Source organism: Ursus americanus, chromosome 7, assembly GCF_024610735.1.
Source record: "Ursus americanus isolate L20-20 chromosome 7, mUrsAme1.1.p, whole genome shotgun sequence".
Classification (NCBI taxonomy): Eukaryota; Metazoa; Chordata; class Mammalia; order Carnivora; family Ursidae; genus Ursus; species Ursus americanus.
In genome coordinates this window covers 25,382,507-25,402,130 of record NC_142133.1, presented here as the reverse complement: position 1 = coordinate 25,402,130, position 19,624 = coordinate 25,382,507, and the positions used below count along the sequence as shown (strand labels likewise).

The window sequence follows — 19,624 nt, the reverse complement described above, 5'->3', positions numbered from 1 at the left end:
TACAGAGGTAACTTAGATGCATATTATTTAGTGAAAGAAGCCAATCTGAAATGGCTACATAATGTATGATTCCAAATATATACCATTCTGGAAAGGGGAAAACTGTAAACAGTAAGAAAACCAGTGGTTTCCAGGTGTTTAGGGGCAGGGGGAAGAGGGATAAATAGATGGAACACAGGGGAAATTCAGGGCAGTGAAACTACTCTTTATGATACTGTAATGGTACATACATGACATTATGCATTTGTCAAAAACCATAAAACTGTACAAGTGAATATTAATATAAATTATGGACTTTAGTTAACAAATGTACCACATCAATTCAACAATGCCAAAATTGTACACAGATATTGGAACTATTTGACAAAGACCTTAAAGAAGCTATTACAAAAATGCTCCACCAAGTAAAGGCAAATACATTTGGCACAAATGGAAACATATCAGTGCAGTAAAAACAAAGAAGATAGAAAGAAAAATCAAATGGCACTTTTGGAATTGAAAAATACAATGACCAAATATTAAAAGAAAAAAAGAAATTCATGAATGAGCTCAACAGAATTATGGAGATGACATGTGAAAGAAACACTGAATTTGATGATGGACCAATAGAAAGTTACCCAACCTGAAAAGCAGCAAGATAGAATACAGAAAAACTGCATAGAGCATCAAGACCCTGCAGGCAACAATAAAACATTTTAACACTCATGGTGTCAGAGTCACAGACGTAAAGAAGAGTGTGGTGCTGAAAAAATATTTGGTGAAATAAAGACTGACACATTCCAAGTTTTATATATATAAAAACTGACTATGCAGTGAATCCCCAACAGAATAAACTTAAAGAAATCAATACCCAGATACATCTAATCAAAGGGCCGAAAGCTAAAAATGGAAAAATCTTGAAAGGAGCCAGAGTAAAACAATACATTAACTAGAGAGGAACATGACTCAAATGACTGGATTTTTCATCAGAAACCATGAAGACCAGAGGGAAGTGTCACAACACATTTGAATTATTGAAGGAAAAAAAAAAGCTGTCAATCCAATATCCACCAAAACTTCTTCAGGAATTAAGGCAAAATAAAGACGTTCTCAAGTGAAGAAAAACTGAAAGAATCCATAGCCAGCAGACCTGCTATGTAAGAATTGCTAGAGAAAGATACTCAGAAAAAAAGAAAATGTACAAGGAAATGCACACTATTGAGAATAAAAGATTTAAAAATGGTGAATACCTGGGGAAATGTAATGGATTATGATTCTCTTCAGTTAAAATATATTTCGTAGTTGAAGTAAAAATTATAATATGGTCTGGAGGATTTTCAATGAATACAGTGGTAATATGTAAGACAATTACAACATTATCGGAATGTTAGGATGCCACCAAAAGGGCTTAGAAAGAAACTGTAGCATGAAATACTTACGTTACAAAAGAAGAAAGATTCAAATAAGTTTCTACCTAATGAAATCAGAAAAAGAGCAAACTAAACCTAAAGCAAGCAGAAGGTAATAATAAAGACAAAACAGTAATCAATGTAATTGAGACAGAAAAATAATGGAGTCAAACAATGAATCCAAGGGCTGTTTCTTTGAAATGCTCAGTAAAATTGATATACCCATATCATGACTGACAAAAAAAACCCAAAAAACAAAAAAACAAAAACAAAAAAACAGAGAAAGATAAAAATAATCTATACCAGGAATGAAAGAGGGAACATCACTATAGAAACTGGTGACATTAAAAGTATACTCATGAACAATTCTACACATATAAATTTGACAATTTAGATTCAATGGAGCAATTCCCTAAAAACCACAAACTACCAAAAGTTACCTAAGATGAAAACAACCAAATTAGTCCTAAAACTACTAATGAAAGTAAAATCAAATTAAAAAAAAAACCACAAAACTTCTGAAAAAAAGTATCTCTAAGTCCAAAGACTTCACAGAATTCTACAAAACATTTAAAAAAGGAATAATACCAATTCCACATATTAACTTCCAGAAAGCAGAAAAGGAGGGAATAATTCACAATCCATTTTATGAATCCAGCATTACCCTGAAATCAAAACCAGGCAAAATCTGTAGGAAAAAGAAAAAGAAAACTACAGACCAATGGCCCTCATGACACTGATACAAAAAATAAATAAATAAATAAAAGGAAACTACTGTTATTCACCATATGAAGTCTGAATAAGAAAAAACACACAATTATAACTGATGCAGAAAAAATCTGACAAAATTTAATACCCATTCATGAAAAAACAAAACAAAAAACCTTTCAGTATACAAGGGTAGAGCTTCCACAACTTTATAAAGCCTATCTACAAAAAAACCCCACAAAACTATAGTCAACACCATACTAAATGATGAGAGGCCAAAAGTGTCCTCCCCAAAACTGCGAACAAGTCAAGGATATCCATTATCACCATTCCTATTCAATAAAGTACTAGAAGTCATGACCAGTGCAATAAGTCAGGAAAAATAGAGAAAAGACATATAGATTGGAAAGGGAGAAATAAAGCGGTCCCTGTTTGCAGAAGGCATGATTATCCATACGGAAAACTCCAAACAATCTGAAAAAAAATCCTAGAATAAATAAGTTTACGAAGGTCATGGGAGATAAGGTCAACATGCAAAAATTAATTGTATTTCTATACACTAATAATGTACAATTGGAAACCAAAATTACAAAAACAATGCCATTTTCAATAGCGCCAAAAATTTAGAAAGAAAAACAAAACTTTCATATATACCTAACAGTACATGTACAGGACCAATTATGCTAAAAACTATAAAATGCAGATGAAAGAAATAAAAGAGCTAAAGAAATGGAGAAACATACTGTATTGGAACACTCCACATATTAAAAAGGTCAATTCTCTCCAAATTCCTTTAGATTTAACTCAATGCCAACCAAAATCTCAGCAAAGTTTTGTGTTTTGCTTTGTTTTAATAAATACAGGTAAACTGATTTAAAAATGTATACAGAGAGGCAGGAACTAGAAGAGAGGAAATAATTTTGAAAAAGAACAAAGTTGAAGGAATCACATTATCCAAATGTCCTTCAGTGGCACAACAAACAAAGTGTGGTAAAGCCATACAGTACAATACTACTTGGCAATAAAAAGAAATGAAGTACAGACATGCACAACTTGGATGAATTTCAAGCGCACTACAGTAAGTGAAAAAAATCCAATCTCAAAAGGTTACATGCTGTATGATCCCATTGGCAGGAATTCTGTGCATTCTTAAAAAGACAATTTTAGTGACAGAGAAAAGATCCTTGGTTGCCACTGGTTAGAGCTAAGGAAAGGGTGTAACTAAAGGAAGATTTTAGGGATGATGAACCTGTTCTGTACCCTAACTGTTGTGGTACAGTAAAATCGAAAGAGACGTACACAGATGAAAATTTTTTCAATTTTTCTCTGCATCAATTTTAAAATAATATTAACAAGATACAATATACAATCATAATATGAAGTAGAACATGCTTAAAGACAAAAAGAGGCAAAAATGGTTTTGAAAACAAATATACAATGTACAACGTTAGCAGAAAATACAGAAAGGATAACAACAGTAGGCTTCAAGTGGAAGGTGGGACTTCAAATAAACAACTTGAATATATAGAAACTGGAGGCAGAATGCCGGGGAGAAGACCAAAACAGAACAAGCAAGCTGATTCTAGTATTTACTTCCAGCAGTGAATCCCAGGACTATGACATATAAAAATTTCATTTTTAAAAATATTTACTAAATCACAACACACTTAAATTTTAAAATGAGTTCCTATATAGTTGGTAAAAAAAAAATGCTTATTCTCTATAGGGCTATTAAATCCCCTCCAAATATAAATAATTTATTAATTGCATATTCAGCTTTGTAGCTTATTAAATATTATAGCACAATCAGTTATCTTCAAACTCTTTTAGTAATAGAATGCTCCTCAAAAGCTTGATACACAGATCAAAGCAGAAATGCTCAGGTTGCAACATGGGTGGAGGGACCACAGCCTCTGCCCATCTCACCTGTGGACCAGGCTCCATTAGAGACAACTGCAAAAACCCACCAGTAACTGACTTGTCACCTTCTGAGTTTGGTTGTAACACCATCAGTCATAACTACACTTGTAATAATTTCTTACTAAATGTCCGCTACATTTTCTTTTCTCATTTTTCTTTTAAGCTTAAACAGTAGCATTCTGGTCATATTAAATTCTATCATTACATTTTCACTTTATTAAAAATTTCTGTCATTCTATAATGTCCTTGTTTAGCTCTTTTAATGATTTTACTATTGAATGTAAACAAAGCAAAATAAAAAAACTGCTTATTTTACTCTTTATTTACATGGACATGAAAAACTTTGATCCTTTAAGGTATATTTTATTGTTTAAAGTACTTCTCTTTCGGGGTGGGGTGCCTGGGTGGCTTAGTCAAGCTTCTGACTCTTGATTTCAGCTCAGGTCTCAGGGTCCTAAAAACCAACCGCATGTCAGGCTCTGCGCTCATCACAGAGTCTGCTGGAGATTCTCTCTCCCTCTCCCTCCTCCTCTGCCCCTCCCCGTGCTCATTTGCTCCCTCTCTCTCTCTCAAATAAATTAAATAAATAAAATCTTTTAAAAAATAAAGTACTTCTCTTTTGACAACTGATAAGGGATTTTTGGCAATAATACTCAAAAGGATTTCAGACTGTTTTTATCTAATACAGTAATTGGCAATTGTACTATAATCCAATGCTCTGTAAATGTATATTATTGTTACTCTTCTTTGTGCTTCTTTGCCGATTCCTTACTGGTAGTGGTACATGCTTCATATTTTACTTCATTTTATGGTAGATTATTTTATGATTCATTTACCTATTTCTCAAACACCCAACACTGATACACTCTAATTCAAATATTTTCATTATTACTAACTAGATACATTTTGAGCGTGCTTGAAGGATTGTTGTGTAATTCAACCTTTTTTTGTTTAACTTTTAACTCCATAATTCCTAACCATGGTTTATTAAGCTACTTTAAAAAATATGGATTGCATTATAAAATTCTATGTTCATAACAATTTTTACTAAACTGGTTGTACTTTGTATCATCAGATCTTCTAATATTTTAACTCATTTACTTCTTATAAGTCTCTTTCAATTATATACTTTCAAGTGTACTTTATCTTCATGCTAACCTGTTATAAAATGATTTCAGATTTCTTAAGACCTCAAATGCTCCCTCCTATCTCTTAGGAGACATTTAAGTTGGCCAGATAGTATAGTATACTGGAATGATAAGCCATACTTCTCTTAGCTATCAGGATATCTTTGTATTTTCAGCCTATGAATTAAGGGCTATCATAGTTCTTGACCTTCTTTCCTAAGATCATACTGTAAAAATTTGTATTTTGTTCAAAAACCTACTATGTAAGAACTTTAGCCCCATCCTCACTTTTTGAGACACTAATACTCATAATGAAATTAGGTTTCAAGTAAGGGAAATCTTTCTCTCTTTAATTACGGTCTCCATTTTGTAGGTCTTTACCTTTTCATGTGATATTCTTATCGTCCAAAGATATAGTACACAGACAGATAATAGTGCTATTATTTTCTCTTCTTGATGATCTCTTTAGGTCATTTCTGATGCAGATTTGCTTTGCTTGTTCATTAACAGTACAACTAATTTTTGCTCAGCTGAGTCAATTCTTTCTGTAAAGCCTCTATTCATGTTTCAGTATCTCCACAACATTTAGGATCTCACAGAATTTCAGGGTCAGAAAGAACTTAAATGTCCTTCTCCCAATAAAAACCTCTATTTTCACAAATACTCCATAATGCATTCTAATTTATGTTATGCTAAATTTCTGAACAGTTATACTTGTTCAAAAGCTTTCTGCTGGAGTAGATATTCTGATATTATAGAGTCTACACAAATTTTTTCTTCACCTTTTCATCGCATGGTGATATTTGCTCATTAGATATACAAATTCTTTTGCTTTCTTCTCATTTTTCTTGAAATGTATCATGTGGGGATTTTTTAAATGGGTCTTCCTACTTTTCCTTTACCATCTCCCTAACACATTGTAAGATGGAAGGTTTACATAACTAATGCTCATTCTCAACTGTAATCCATTTGACACTGGAGATCTATGATAGAATTGGAACACGTGATCTTTCAATAGAAACAAGATCAAGTATAATGAATAGCTTTTCTTCCATTTTCAAGAAACCCCATATCACCATAAGTGCTCAAAAACAAATATTCTAATGTAATATTATATCTTGTTCATCCTTTCCCTTGCTACGTATATACTCCAAAGAAAAAGGGATTCTAGCATAAAAACTAGCATTGCAATGCCTTTTAAATATCTCTTTTCCACTAAAAACACCTAAAGATAGGATTCTGCATGAAATGTTACCATTTTTTACTAAAACAATTAGAGATTTATAATAAATCACTATTATATATTATTATCTTGAAGGAATTAAATTAATTTTCTAAAAACTACACTTCTGTTAAAAAAGAAGTATCTTGGTATCTGAACAAATTCTGTATGAAAACATACTCTTTATCAAGATTCCACTTATCTGAATTTTTATTTTGTCTTACCCTTAAAAGACCTACTTTTCTCAATAGTGTATCTTTACTATCCAATAAAAAGAAGACATGGTCACGAACAATCCAATATTTGTTAACGTATCTATTTTTACATGGTGCTTATTTAAAATTGTATCATAGGGATTTAAAGAGGCTTCTTTTGATCTTCCTGCTGCTTATTAGACTCAAAACAAATGCATAAAATTACTCATTTTTCAAAAAGCAAAAAATCCACCAAATCTTCCTTATTAATTTGTATGCACTATTGGTTGACTATTCTCACTTTTTTTTCACAAAAATATTGTTTGACCTAAGTGTAGTACATTCTTAATGTATTTTTCCAGTTCTTAGCATTAGCTTTACTATAAATATCAGATGTTCTTCCACAGATTTTGTGAACTTAATATTAAAAACATATCACTGATGCTCTACACCTCAAGTTGTCAATCTGAATGAAAATGACACCATTATCAGCCTCGTCACTAACAGATTTCTTAAATTAGCTGCCAATACTATCAATTAGATATTTCACGGTTATTTTAGAAATGAGCATGTCAAAAGCATGTCATTTGCAACTATTTTCTCTGGCTAGCAATAAATTCAAAGTGTTCTTTGACAAAGGACATTAATCAGTAGAGCAAAGAGACCTGAGTTCAAATGCAGATGCAAACAATTATTAAAACTGTGGCATGCAAGTAAATTACTTAACCTCCCCCTAAGCCTCCATACCTTCCTTACTAGTTTATTGGGAGAATTAAATGAAATAGTGCACATAAAGCATTTAACACAGAGCTTGGCACGCATTACGTGAAAGATTTCAGTAGTAGTTGATGCTGATAACGATTTCCTAAAAAAGATTGCAAGAACTATCGGGGGCAGTTATCAGACGCCACAGACACATTATGACTCATCTGCTACTCTTTACTGCACATTCGCTCTTTCATTCTTTTCTACTTTTCTATGTTCTCCGTTCATGGGCTCCTGAGTGAGGCTTTGGTAACATTACCTCTAAGAATGTCATTAGGCGGCACTCAGAACACCTACAATGGAAGCTATGCTCTCCCTGAGCCTTTCACACACGTTGTAGCTTCCAATTGCTCTTGCTTGAAATAAATTTGGGGAAAGCTGCTTTTACTCCACATTGAGCATAGATGAGAAAAATGGCCAGTGTCTCCGGGGAATAATTAACAAAAGACAGTTTGTTTCATCTTCATGATAAAATACAGCATCCCTATTAGAAGGCAAATTCATCATTCCCAAAAGTTAAATAGAATGACACTTTAAAAGTAATTCCAGCTGATTAAATTTAGGGTTCTGAAAAAAAAATTTAATTCATGAATATACTCTGAATCTTTCATTTGATTTTAAAATGTATAAATGTTCATTTAACTTTGAGCCCTTGCCTCTCAGTGTTCTATTCTGAGCTAGTCAAACAAGTGGTAGCAGGCATGCTGGGCTCAATAATACTGCCTCTCATATTTAAATACTCTTTTTCACTTGGATTGCAAATTAAAGACAGTCTCCTGAACACTGACACATTTTCAATGATTGATTTTGCAAAACGTGTTGATTTTTCTTACACTGTTTTGCCTCTGTGTGTGTCAACTTTGGCCTTCTTTTCTTGCTCCTTTGCAGCATTGCTGTCTCTTTGAAGCCATTGTCTGCCTGATATGAAAAATGTACATTAAACCTCATGACTAATTACACAGACAGAAAATTCCTGATCTCAAATATAAAATACCTATACCCAGAAACCATAACAAAAGCTTCTGACTATGTACAAAACTCTTAATCAAACCTTTCATTCACTTGAATTAAAAGAAATTCCAATAATTTATTTTCTGTTAAAGTTGTGTTTACATTCTTTGAAAAGCAGATTTCTTACGCATGTTACATGCCCACAAATCAATCCATTTAACAACAAACAACATCCATCCATTTCCTCCACAAAAGTTTATACTTGCTGTTAGGTCTGCTATTAGGTGCTTCCGGATGAATTCAATTAAATGCTACTCAGAATTGTTTTGTTCTAGATACAAAACTGTCTTCAATACAAAGAGCATTCTTTAACTCCTGACACTATGCACTAGGAAAGTAGACTTCTCCCAATAAATCCTATAATCTATGGATTAAGTACATGGCTTCTTATATTTTAAAAATAACCTTGAAAAGAAGGTTCCTCCCAAAATATACAAAATAATGTCTCTAAATCTTAAAGTACAGGGCCTGACACACATACTGCATGTTATAGTACATACAGCACAAAATGTCATCTCCAATAACTTAGTTGTTGGGCAAATTTTTTTTCCCCATAACAGACTAGTTCTAGAGTTAATTTCCCCAATCATTTTTGAAAAACTATCAAATGCAAGGCCTTGCTTTGGCACTCAGAGAGAAGGCCTGCAAGGAGTTTATAATCTAGCGTTGGGGGGGGGGGGAGGGTGTGAATACAAGAGTACACCAATAGTAACCCTATGAAACCACAAGACAAGCACCATGAAAGAACACACCAGGGAAACAAAGAGAGGAAAGTGGTGGATACTCCCATGCTTGCCTCTTCCACACGTTAGAATTTTCCTAAGGGCCACCAGCCACCATTTGTTTTCACGTCCCATCCGGGCACCAGACTCCCCTAAGCTCCCAGTCTACCACATGTAGGTACTCTGCTCCGTTTAGCTGTTGCTTGCCTTTTTGTTAGACCAGCTCTCCTCTGCCTCTAGTTGTTGTTGTTCTCATGCAGATACCGAGTGCAGGAAATGCAGCCCATGCCATCACACTACTATTCTGGGAAACCCTGCAACGACTACCAGTGCCCCAACTGGCTAGTCCAACCTTGGATATAAAATTTTAGCTGCTTGCAAATGATGTTTCCGAATGGGGAGACGAGAGGAGGAAGGGGGAAAGTAGCCACGCTACTCCAGAAATGGCCACAATACCTCAGCAGAGTAAGTTGGAATAAGGTCTGCACATGAGCCAAAGCTTAGAATTTCATTGCCTTTGTTGGCTCATGTCACTTCTTTAATTAATGTCACTTTCTCTGTTTTAATATCAGAGCAAGTGACAAGAGTGCTTCTGGATGAATTGTGTTTTCTGAGGACTGTATGGCATACTCTCCCGCAGTCTGACAGAGGGACGTGCCAGCTTTACTTGGCAGTTACAATGCACCAGCTTTAGTTTTAGTAGTTTAATTTGTGGCAGTTATATGTTTTGAATACGCTGAAGTATTCACAACGGTCTCATGGAATCTGTTCCACAGATAAAGTTTACACAGTGGAAAAGAAAAGGCAATGGCTATAAGGCGATTAGGAAAAGCTCCTCTCGGCCACAGCTGGCCTTATAGGCATTCCTGTAAATTTAAGAGCATTTAGGGGATATGATTAAAGTGATCACAAGGAATGATGCTCCCCCATTTTTTTTTTTTTGCCCAGTTCTGTAGTTGGTGTGAGACGATCATAAGGAATATGATATTTAGAACTCAATTTTATGCAAAATCCATTATTCAAGAAGTGAAGTTTATATACATGATAGACATGCAATGAAATAAATGTTAGAATAGAAAACTTTGTTACTTATGCATTAAGTTGATTCTAAGATTTTGGTAAACTAAGTTTTTATTGATATAAAATTCAGGAGATTTCTACGTTGGGGATAAAGGACTAAACTTTTTCCTTTGGTTTGCTGAAGATCTTTGGGTTTTAGGCTGAAGTACTCTGAAGGTTTTTTGTTTGGACTTTTTCCTTCATCTCCTTTATACACTTTTGTGAAGCTTCATCAACTCATGGTGAGAGCTGCCACCGAGGAGTTCTTCCCAACTTTGCCTGCCCTTTCTAAATTTAGGGTTCTTTACTGCAGCAGGTTGAAGATCTGGCTTTGATTGCACCTGGCTCTGCTGGAGCATAGAAATATTCATCTCCACTGAATGCATGCTGCTTAAGTGCTGGAGGCACTTGCAGGAGAGAAACTCTCATTGGAAACTTCATTACAATACTTTCTCTTCCCTACATGAAGTAGTAATTCTCATTCACCAAAGACAGAATTGTGCCTGACACAGCCACGGGAGCTCCTGTTTGACTTTCAAAATTAATCAACCTCTAAGCTGGAGTAGAAATGGCATGTCCTTTAACCTTAAGCACAAAAAGCTCTCAACAGACTGCAGTTTTTATATCCCTGGATGAGAGTTTGGGCCCCTAATACTTAAACTTGATGCACATACTGGGTTTCTGGCATGCTTTTGCCCATACCCATCTGCTAGCCTGGCACTGTGCCCATTCAGAAGGTGTGATGCCAGTTTCAATAGGGCATAGGTGCCAATCAAAGATGGGTTTGGAGGGGCAGCATGCAGAACGCAGCAAAAGTCAGCTCTTCTGCCAGAAGATCCTCCTGTTATCATATAATGCCAATGGAGGGCCACATGCTTCATTGCTTGGGATCACATTGCATCTGTAGATGTTTCTGGCCTTCAATGGATGTCTTTCTACAGAAGCATTTTCCTCAAGGATTACTTGATTGGAGACATGAAAGAAAAGTCTAACTAACTGAAGTCCATCCTTTTAAAAGAAGCAGTGGAAACCTTCAACAATTGTCTCAAAATAATTGATGAGTTTTCTCCTACAACACTCTTTCATGTAGAATATTGTATAGTGTACTCAGTCCATGTATTGGAGTTACAAAGGACAAACGTTCTGGAGAAGTATTAATTGCAACACCAAGAACCTAAGCAGTACAAAATCTATAAACACTTGTGTATAGGTAAGTGTGAACGGTGGACAATTTTTCATCATCCAAATGGCTATTTTCTAGTTTATTCTCACATCTAGAGCTTCAGAGTTTAATTTGCCTCTCCTTTATTTTATAAACATGGGTATTCCTGTGTTTTAAAAGAAAGACCATACCTACTATTTATTCCTCTTCTTCCACATTGAAAGGGAAAAAAAACAAAACAAAACACTTCAGAAGCAAAGTCTATCCATATTTCATAAGGAAGCCAGAAACCCTCAAAAGCTGAGAATTCTTTTATTGTGTGGCAATAGAGGTGAGCTCATTTCAAGAAGAAGAAATTTCCCTATAGCAATAGGTTTCAAAATTTTAAAACCTTGACCACTATAAACAGTTACAAGATAGTAACAGGTTCAGTAGAAGAAGCATAGTGTATAAATCAAAGAAGAATGCAGCAGTTTGTAAATCTTCCCTGAAGGCAAAAGAGTTTGAAAGTAAAAATGCTGAAAATGAAGAACCATAATATATGTTAAAAAGAAGATCAGACACTTAACAAAATAAAAAAGACAAGCAAAAGCTAAGCCTGAGAAGAACTCTCCCTTTTCATACAAAGAACCCAAACTTCTGTAAATATTTAGATTTCTTAACTCATAGGCACATGAACACTCCTCTTTCTCTAAAAATTCAAATAGCCTGTGGACAGCAGATACAAAATTAAAACACATCTCTTACAGACTTCTTTTTCTTGTGTAAAGGCCTAACAAGTGCATTAAATACACAAAATCCCAGTGATTTCCTTCATCTTGTGATTATCTCTTTCTACACCTTCATCTGATAATTACTTTATCATATATACTACAGTTTCTAGTACAAGTTCTCCCTATTTCATGTTTATTTCCTTCTTCTTTTCATCCCCACAGTATTGTTTGCAAAATTTTCTAGTTACAATACTAGTGGCACCATAATGTTACATTTTGTCAGAGAGGACTAACTGTTTATCCCAAAGCCTTCTGTAGAAGACACTGCCAAATAACACTTAATAGAGCGATGTATAATAAAGCATTAAGTGTTCCAGTAACTCCACTCTGCTGCATTATCATTGGGCTCTTCTGAACATTATTCTACATACCTTCACAATGAATCCATTACTGTGGACAAAAAAGTGAAATAAGTAAAAACTACACACGCATAAATCATCTTTTCTATTTTTTTCAAAAATAGAAGTCTGTTTCCTTATCAATAAGTGAGTTAAACTTTGATAACTCCTAAAAATCCTACTTAGGCTACCCTGGTGCTTCACCCCCCTTCAAAAAAAGATTTCTTCTATGTGTTTAAAGCAAAATGGAACTAATCTGAAAACATGACCCCCAAAAATGGATGACCATCACCTAGATAAAGTCTGCACATTTATCCATGGATAAGTGATTTGATCTTAAGGCTTTGCCAGAGTTTAATTTTAGTTATAATAATGTGTAACTCTTTATAAAAAATAATGCTATTGAGTTATGGCAATAACGCATAGATTCCAACAGATGATGTCATAATAACTGTTTCAGTTATTTTGCAACTAAGAGTACTCTGTAAGATTACAGGCTGGAATTAAGGGGTGACGTCTGTAATTATGGAAGGGAGTAAAGAAGACTGGCTTGTGTAGGTTGAATATCCCAACCTCAGTCTCAATCTCTCAGGCAAATAACTGCTGAACATCTACTCTGTGCTTGATATTCCAAAGATGCTAACTGGTCATCGCTATGCCCAACTTCAAAAAACTAAAACTTCTGCAGATAAATCATTTCTGTTTTTACTCATATAAACCTTCAAAGGAATTCAGCTTAAGTTTATTACAGATAACTTTATCTTGATTTTTTTTTTTTTTTACTAATTTCTGAAACCCAGTATCTTCCATCTGAAGTACATGAGATTCAACTTAAATGAGAACTTTTTACTATATCATCATGGCTACTACTATAAATTTTAGGGGTAAAAATATTTAGGTCAGTAAGTAAAATGTCATAGGCTTCCAATGGCATTCTCTATGTTCTTACTTTATGACATCGGTAGCCAAATCTATTACAATCCAGGGCCAGGATAAATGGAAAATCCCTCCAATGGATGTCTTTGTCACCATCCTCATCCCCTGTGGACCAGACACTGAACCTGGGATTCAGGTAATCAATGAGGATAGGAGTTTCTAAATAAACACATAAATAAATTACATTTAAGTGCTTACTAAGCTCCAAGTTCTTTAAAAACATTACTCCATTTAATCCTCACAATTATTATTATCTCAGTGATACAGAACAGAAACAAAGTCTTGTGACTAGGTAGAAGTCATTCAGTTTCTAAATGTCTTAGGTCAGAATTCAATCCAGATTTGCCTAACACTAAAACCCATGCCCTCATTCATGCAATTCTCCCTTCGTTTGCTTGCTTCTGTGTCGCACCTGGCAGTAAAGAGGAATTCAGACTCAGTTCTCTCTCCTTCCCTGGAAGTTTAGAAACTTTTTCACTTAGTTGATACTAAAATGACAGCAATTTTTCCATTCCCTGAACCAGCTTCCTCCTCCCACCCCTTCTTCTCATATACAAAGAAAGAACCATGGCTTGGTTCTTGTATTCAGACCTTCCTTTTCCATCTTACAACTATTTCTAATGCTATAGGCACATTATTTGTCAAGAGCAAATACCAAAATTCCCTGTCCCTTCCCCTTGACTCTCAGCTGATGATTCCTGAAAGGCGTTGGCTACTGATCTCAAAGCTAGAGGACAGCTGGACATGCACAATGAGTTAGACAAGGTGGTGGGTTTCTTCCCAGCCTCAGGCAAAAAACACTGAGGAAGTGTCTGCCGAAACAGTTTATCTAGAAAGAAAGAAAGTAGCGAGACACAAAAGTAGTGTTAAGGAAAACCTGAATTTCTTCACTTATATACAGGAAATGCTGAGAAACATGGTAAAGTGCAAAAAATATGATACAATTTCATATGAATTTGCTTAGATGGCTTTTGAAAATAATCAGTAAAAACTAAGCTCAATGAAGTGATTGCTGATGGCATCTCATTAAAGAGCTGATCCTATGATTTACAAGTGCCACTCTGGATGGAACACTGACAACATTTGGAACACACAGCTTTATTTTATACTCTGAAGCATGGAGCCTCTACCTCAAAATAGCTAAACATTTCTTTAAAATCTTTCCCCAGTGGCATGCATTGGCTAGTATTCCCAGGATCCAGGTTCTAACAATCAGATAGTGGAGTGTACAGTATAACATACGGAACCTTAATAACTGTTGTAAAACGGGGCGCCTGGGTGGCACAGTCAGTTAAGCATAGGACTCTTGGTTTCGGTTCAGGTCATCATCTCAGGGTCATGAGATCTGGCCTGGCATCAGGCTCCATGCTTAGAGTGGAGTCTGCTTGAGATTCTCTCTCCCTCTCCCTATTCCCCTCCTGCTCATGCTCTCTCTCTCTCTCTCCTCTCTAAAATAAGTAAATAAGTCTTTAAAAAAAGTGTTGTAAAACAAATACTTTGGTAAGGAGAAAAAATAAGTAAAAAATATGTGACATATACTTAGACGGAAAGAAGCAAAGACTTTTTTGTATTTAAATAGGGACAAAGAGATCACATGCCTGACCAAATTTCATTTTCACAACAGGAACCACACAAGTAGTGAATGTATGTATATGTGTATAGACCTATACTTAATTTTTAAAATACACTTAAATTTAAATACATATTAACATTTTATATATTTACATTTTAAAAAAGAAAAGGAATAAGATCATTACAACCCATGCTTTTCTGTATTTCTTTGAAATTACTCAAATAATTCAAAGATTAGACGTCTAAAAGTATAACTGGTAAGCCATGAGAGCCAAGGTTATAGCTCAGAGACAACAGAAATTTATTCAACTCCCTATCTCTGACTTTGAGTCAAGTATACTAGAGATCCTAGCTCTTTGCTACACAAGAGGATTCACTAATTCAAAGTCTCAGTCAACACTAATTCTATGGGGAAATCTACTCTCTGTGGACTCTATGTATACTCTTATGGTCTTTACCTGTACCATCTAAAAGGCAGCCACAAGCTCCAAGTAGCTATTGAGCTCCTGAAATGTGACTAGATATATCCTGGATTTTAAAGACTGTAGCTAGAAATAATTTTTTTTTAAAATATTGATAACATGTTGGAATATTTTAGATATATTGGATTAAATAATATATATAATTGAAATAAATTTCATCTCTTTTTACTTTTTTGAATGTTGCTCTTAGAAAATTTTAAATTACGTAAGTGGCTTGCATTACCCTTCTCCTGAACAGCGCTGCTTACGGCACTGTCAACCTACTACTCAGAATCATAACATTTTTCAAGGAAGTTCAAAGTCTTTCGATGAGGAAACTGTTCTCTAACCCATACATTTTAAAGGTGTGTGTTGGTTTTATCTTCCCAACTTGATTAGACACCAAGATGATTAATAAGGAGTTATCTCTTTACCGAATTTCATGCATTGGTTCAAAATGACAATTCCATCAAAAAAGGAGCTCTAACCATTGTGATCCATGAAACAGGTCTGTGAAGGTGGTGAAATATGAAACTCTAAACTCTGCCTCTTCGGCATAAGGATTATTTCAGGCTGAGGGTACCTGAAAAGGAAGGGGCTTTCTCTGAACTCCCTTTATTTGCATGAAGACAGATCCTCCAAAAAAGACTCAATCGCTATAAACTCCCTCCAGGGAAGTTTCACCACCAGAAAAAAACTACTCTTATCACAGGACATTAGAAGTTGACACCACTCCCAGACAAGCCCTGTTACAAACTAACATATCCCCCATCTATTCTCCTAAAGGCCCATTCATCTTTCCTATAGATCATTACTGTCCTTTAAGCGACCTCCATCCCCTCTCTCTTTCCCCTATTAAGACAGTGTATAAGTTCTCAACTCTCACTGCTTTTTGGGGTATTCACTTTTTTTTACTGTGATATCCCCATGCACATAACATTAAAAACTAGTAAATTGGTGTAGCTTTTCTCCTGTTGTCAGTTTATTTCATAAACCCAGCTCTCAAACCTAGGAGAGGGAGGGAAAGTCTTTGCTTCCCTACCGTCTGAAATGTTTAATGAGGAATCCAAGATTCCCCCAGTGGAGGTCTTTTACCAGCTTCTTAAACTCCTGTAAGAACAGATGTAATGAGTCAATCCATTTAGGAGAATTTATCCTTGAGGGTAATTTTTTTTTAATCACTAATATTTATCTTATTTTATTCATTAAATCCAGTCATGTAATGGATAGTTCTGATCATTAAACTACAGATTTAAGGTAGCCCGGAATGATCCTTTTAAATTCAGTGTAATTTAAAAATTTTTAAATGTAGTGTAAAAATATATTCAACTAGAGTTCTTTATCTGTACCGAAGAACACAAAAAACAATTTTGAGTGTCTATTTTCTCATTTATCAAGGATGGCAAATAACTAGTACCATCTCGATGCACAGGAGAGAAGTCCATTCATTCCACACAACAGATGCCTCAAGGTATTAAGACTCAATTCTTTAGTGAAGCCTAGTTAAGAAATGACCACAACCCTGTATTACTCAAATATTAATGGTTAAGATTCACAGAGTGTTTGGATTTATACAGCTGTAGTTTCTGAGCTATAAAAAGCAATGTTTCCAGGAAAACATACTCTCAAAAAAGAACATTAATATTTATCTGGTGGACTTTGTAACTAGGCTTTGGAAGGACTTCTAGGAGTCATTCAGAAAAACACAGACAGCAAAGAGTGGAGTCAGTTGTGTCTTAAACCAGACATTCCGATAAACATTAATGATCCTCATTTACTTAATAAAGTACATTTATGAATCTATTGTAATTCAAAGTTTCCAATTTTTAAAATACTAAGTGATCACAGTTCCCATCACATATACAAGAATATTTGGTAACATACTTTACCTAAATAGATCAGTCCAAATCCTCCAGAACCAATCATTTTGCCCAGCACCCATTGTTTTCCTTCCATATCATCCAGAACCTTGCCTTCTGGAAGCGGAACAGGAAGTTTGTATTTCTCATTTCTTCTTGGTGGCATCACTTCTGTTGGCAGAAAGGTTGAGATAAGTCATTGAAAATAAAAACAACAAAAAGTCCAGTTAAAATACATTTCTCAAAATGTCTTCTATGGGGCACTTTTCCAGGTTCCTACAAATTAGGATTATGAGGTCAACAGGACTTGGGAAAGCCCACACACTATATTCAAATCAGAATTTCTCATACAACATTGAAATGCAAGAAGGACTGATATTAAAAAACAAACAAACCTTTTGAACTTCACTTAACCTGTCCAAAATTCATTTAGGGGAATCTTTAATACCTACTAACAGTGCAGAATATACCCTAAGAAATGAGTTTACAACTCTTGATGACAAAGAGAAACTAAATTTCCTATACATGCAAATACTCCTTTCATTGAGAATGTTAAGTATCAAAGTTGAGGTCTTTGGTCACTAGGAGAGAATACCGCTTTGGATGAGGAAAACATGGACAAGGGCAATAAGTATCACCAAGCACAGCCAGTCACATCAGTGACACAGAGCAGGTACTCAGGAAATATTTGTTAAGTAAGCCCGTAATTTTCATGGAGATGTAACTTCTCAGAGCACAAGGCCACGTGCATTTTCAGGGCCGACGCACTACTCTTTTGTTTCTTTAGACCCCGCGTCTTTGTTTCTCTATACCCTGTGTCTTCCCCACCCTCACCAAAGTGAAAACTGCCATGCTTTAGAGATGATTCATTTACAGGAGTAGAAAGGTTTGTGAATTTCACAATGAAAGACTTAGCTGGAAGAGAAAATTGCATAGGGAAACACACACACACAGCATATATCTTCCTGAAGCTAATTTAAATGTGAAGGTAACTGCAATCCTCTAAGTATTCCCCCGCCCCCAAATTTTTAAACTAACTGGTAAGTGCTTTGAAATTAAAGTTAATGTAAAGTTTTCGTTGTATGATGTTTCCATTTTCTGAATGAGAAAGTTTCTGTTCCTTTTTATAAGGCTTCCCTCCTTCAGCTACTTTAATCCAATGCCCTGCTATCTTTTACTTAGCATCGGCGTCTCAGAGCAGAGGAACACAGCGGAAACCTCTAACGATATTCACCTGTCCTCCTAACACAACCGCGAGGCAAGCAGGTAATTTACGTGAACTATGCCTCCCGTAGTTTTGTGGGGGTTCCCCTGGAACAATACTTTATATATACTGGTGTCCAATACATATTTGTGGACTTGAAACCTACAGTCTTTAAAGAACAACTTTCAGCAGGGCATAAATCCTGAGTAAATATAAAGAGGATAAACACAGTTTAGGAGGGAAGTCCGCGGCATAAGAACTTGAGAACTGAAACTGCACATCCTGGGCGGGGTTCCCAGGGGCAAGCTGCGGCCTCCTCTCAAGGCCAGCCCCAACACGGATGCCCCCCTGCTTTGGGGTTCCTTCCAGGGCTATGGTGAAAAGCGCTCAACCCGAGTTGCCGGGGACAAGTCGGTGTCCAGAGGCCCGACACGTGCCAGGACCGGGCTTGGGCTGGGCGGGCCGAGGCTGGGGCCGGGGGCACGGCGGCCCCGGCCCGACACGCCGCGAAGCTCGCCGGCGTCTGGAGACTACTTTCCCGCCCCCAAGCTCTCTCTGCGCCGCCGAAAAGCGGAACCCGACCCCTCCCGCGCCTAACTCCTCCGGCTCGCGCTCTGGGCTAATGCGAGTCGAAGGGGACGCCGGCTTTCACCCAGAGTTAGGAAAAAGTGAGGGACCAACCGCGGAAGCAGGGACCAGCCCAGGCCGGGAGGCTCCGCGCTGACTCCGATGACTGCTCCTCCCGCGGCGCGGCGGGGCAGGCGGAAGCGGAACACAGAAGGGCCGCTCCGCCCGACGCCCAGGACGGGGAACGAGAGAGGGCCGGCCCGGGCCGGGCTTCCCCCGCCGCCAGGCCGCGCGAGGCGCCTCCCGCCCGCTCTTAGGGCCGGGCGGGGCCACGGGCCTCCAATCCCGCGGGGAGGCGGGCCGGGCCAAGCTGGCCCTCGGAGGGGCCCACGCTGACGTCCCCGCAACCGCGCCGTCTGGCTCCGGCGGAGACGCAGGCGTAGGGGCCCGCGAAGCCCCGGACGGCCAGCGGCCGGTGCTTCCGTGAGCGGTCCAGAGACGCCCAGGGGAAGAGCGACTGGGCTCTAAATCGTGAAGGGGGCTGTATGATTGCCGCACACCCTTGCCCGCCAGAGTCTGGAGGGTGAGCCATCAGATCACTTTGGTGCATTTGTGTGGGAGGAATTTTAGGTCTCC

At 36.9% G+C, this 19,624-nt stretch overlaps 1 protein-coding gene across 4 annotated transcripts in view; it reads right to left on the bottom strand.

Annotated features, from left to right (window-relative positions):
• The window catches only part of VRK2 (VRK serine/threonine kinase 2), a 114,385-nt gene extending 95,076 nt beyond the window's left edge, over window positions 1-19,309 (bottom strand). Inside the window, exons 1-2 of one of the 4 annotated variants that reach the window (XM_087863417.1) lie at window positions 19,103-19,309; window positions 17,248-17,388 (exon numbers count right to left, since the gene is read on the bottom strand). In XM_087863417.1, the coding sequence (XP_087719543.1) occupies window positions 17,248-17,383 (136 nt within the window). In that variant the 5' untranslated portion in view covers window positions 17,384-17,388; window positions 19,103-19,309. Of the gene's footprint in view, window positions 1-8,157; window positions 8,243-17,247; window positions 17,389-19,102 lie in introns of those variants that run through there. The other 3 variants (XM_045788022.2, XM_045788020.2, XM_087863418.1) reach the window with 3 other exon arrangements.
• Between the last annotated feature and the right edge of the window lie 315 nt (window positions 19,310-19,624).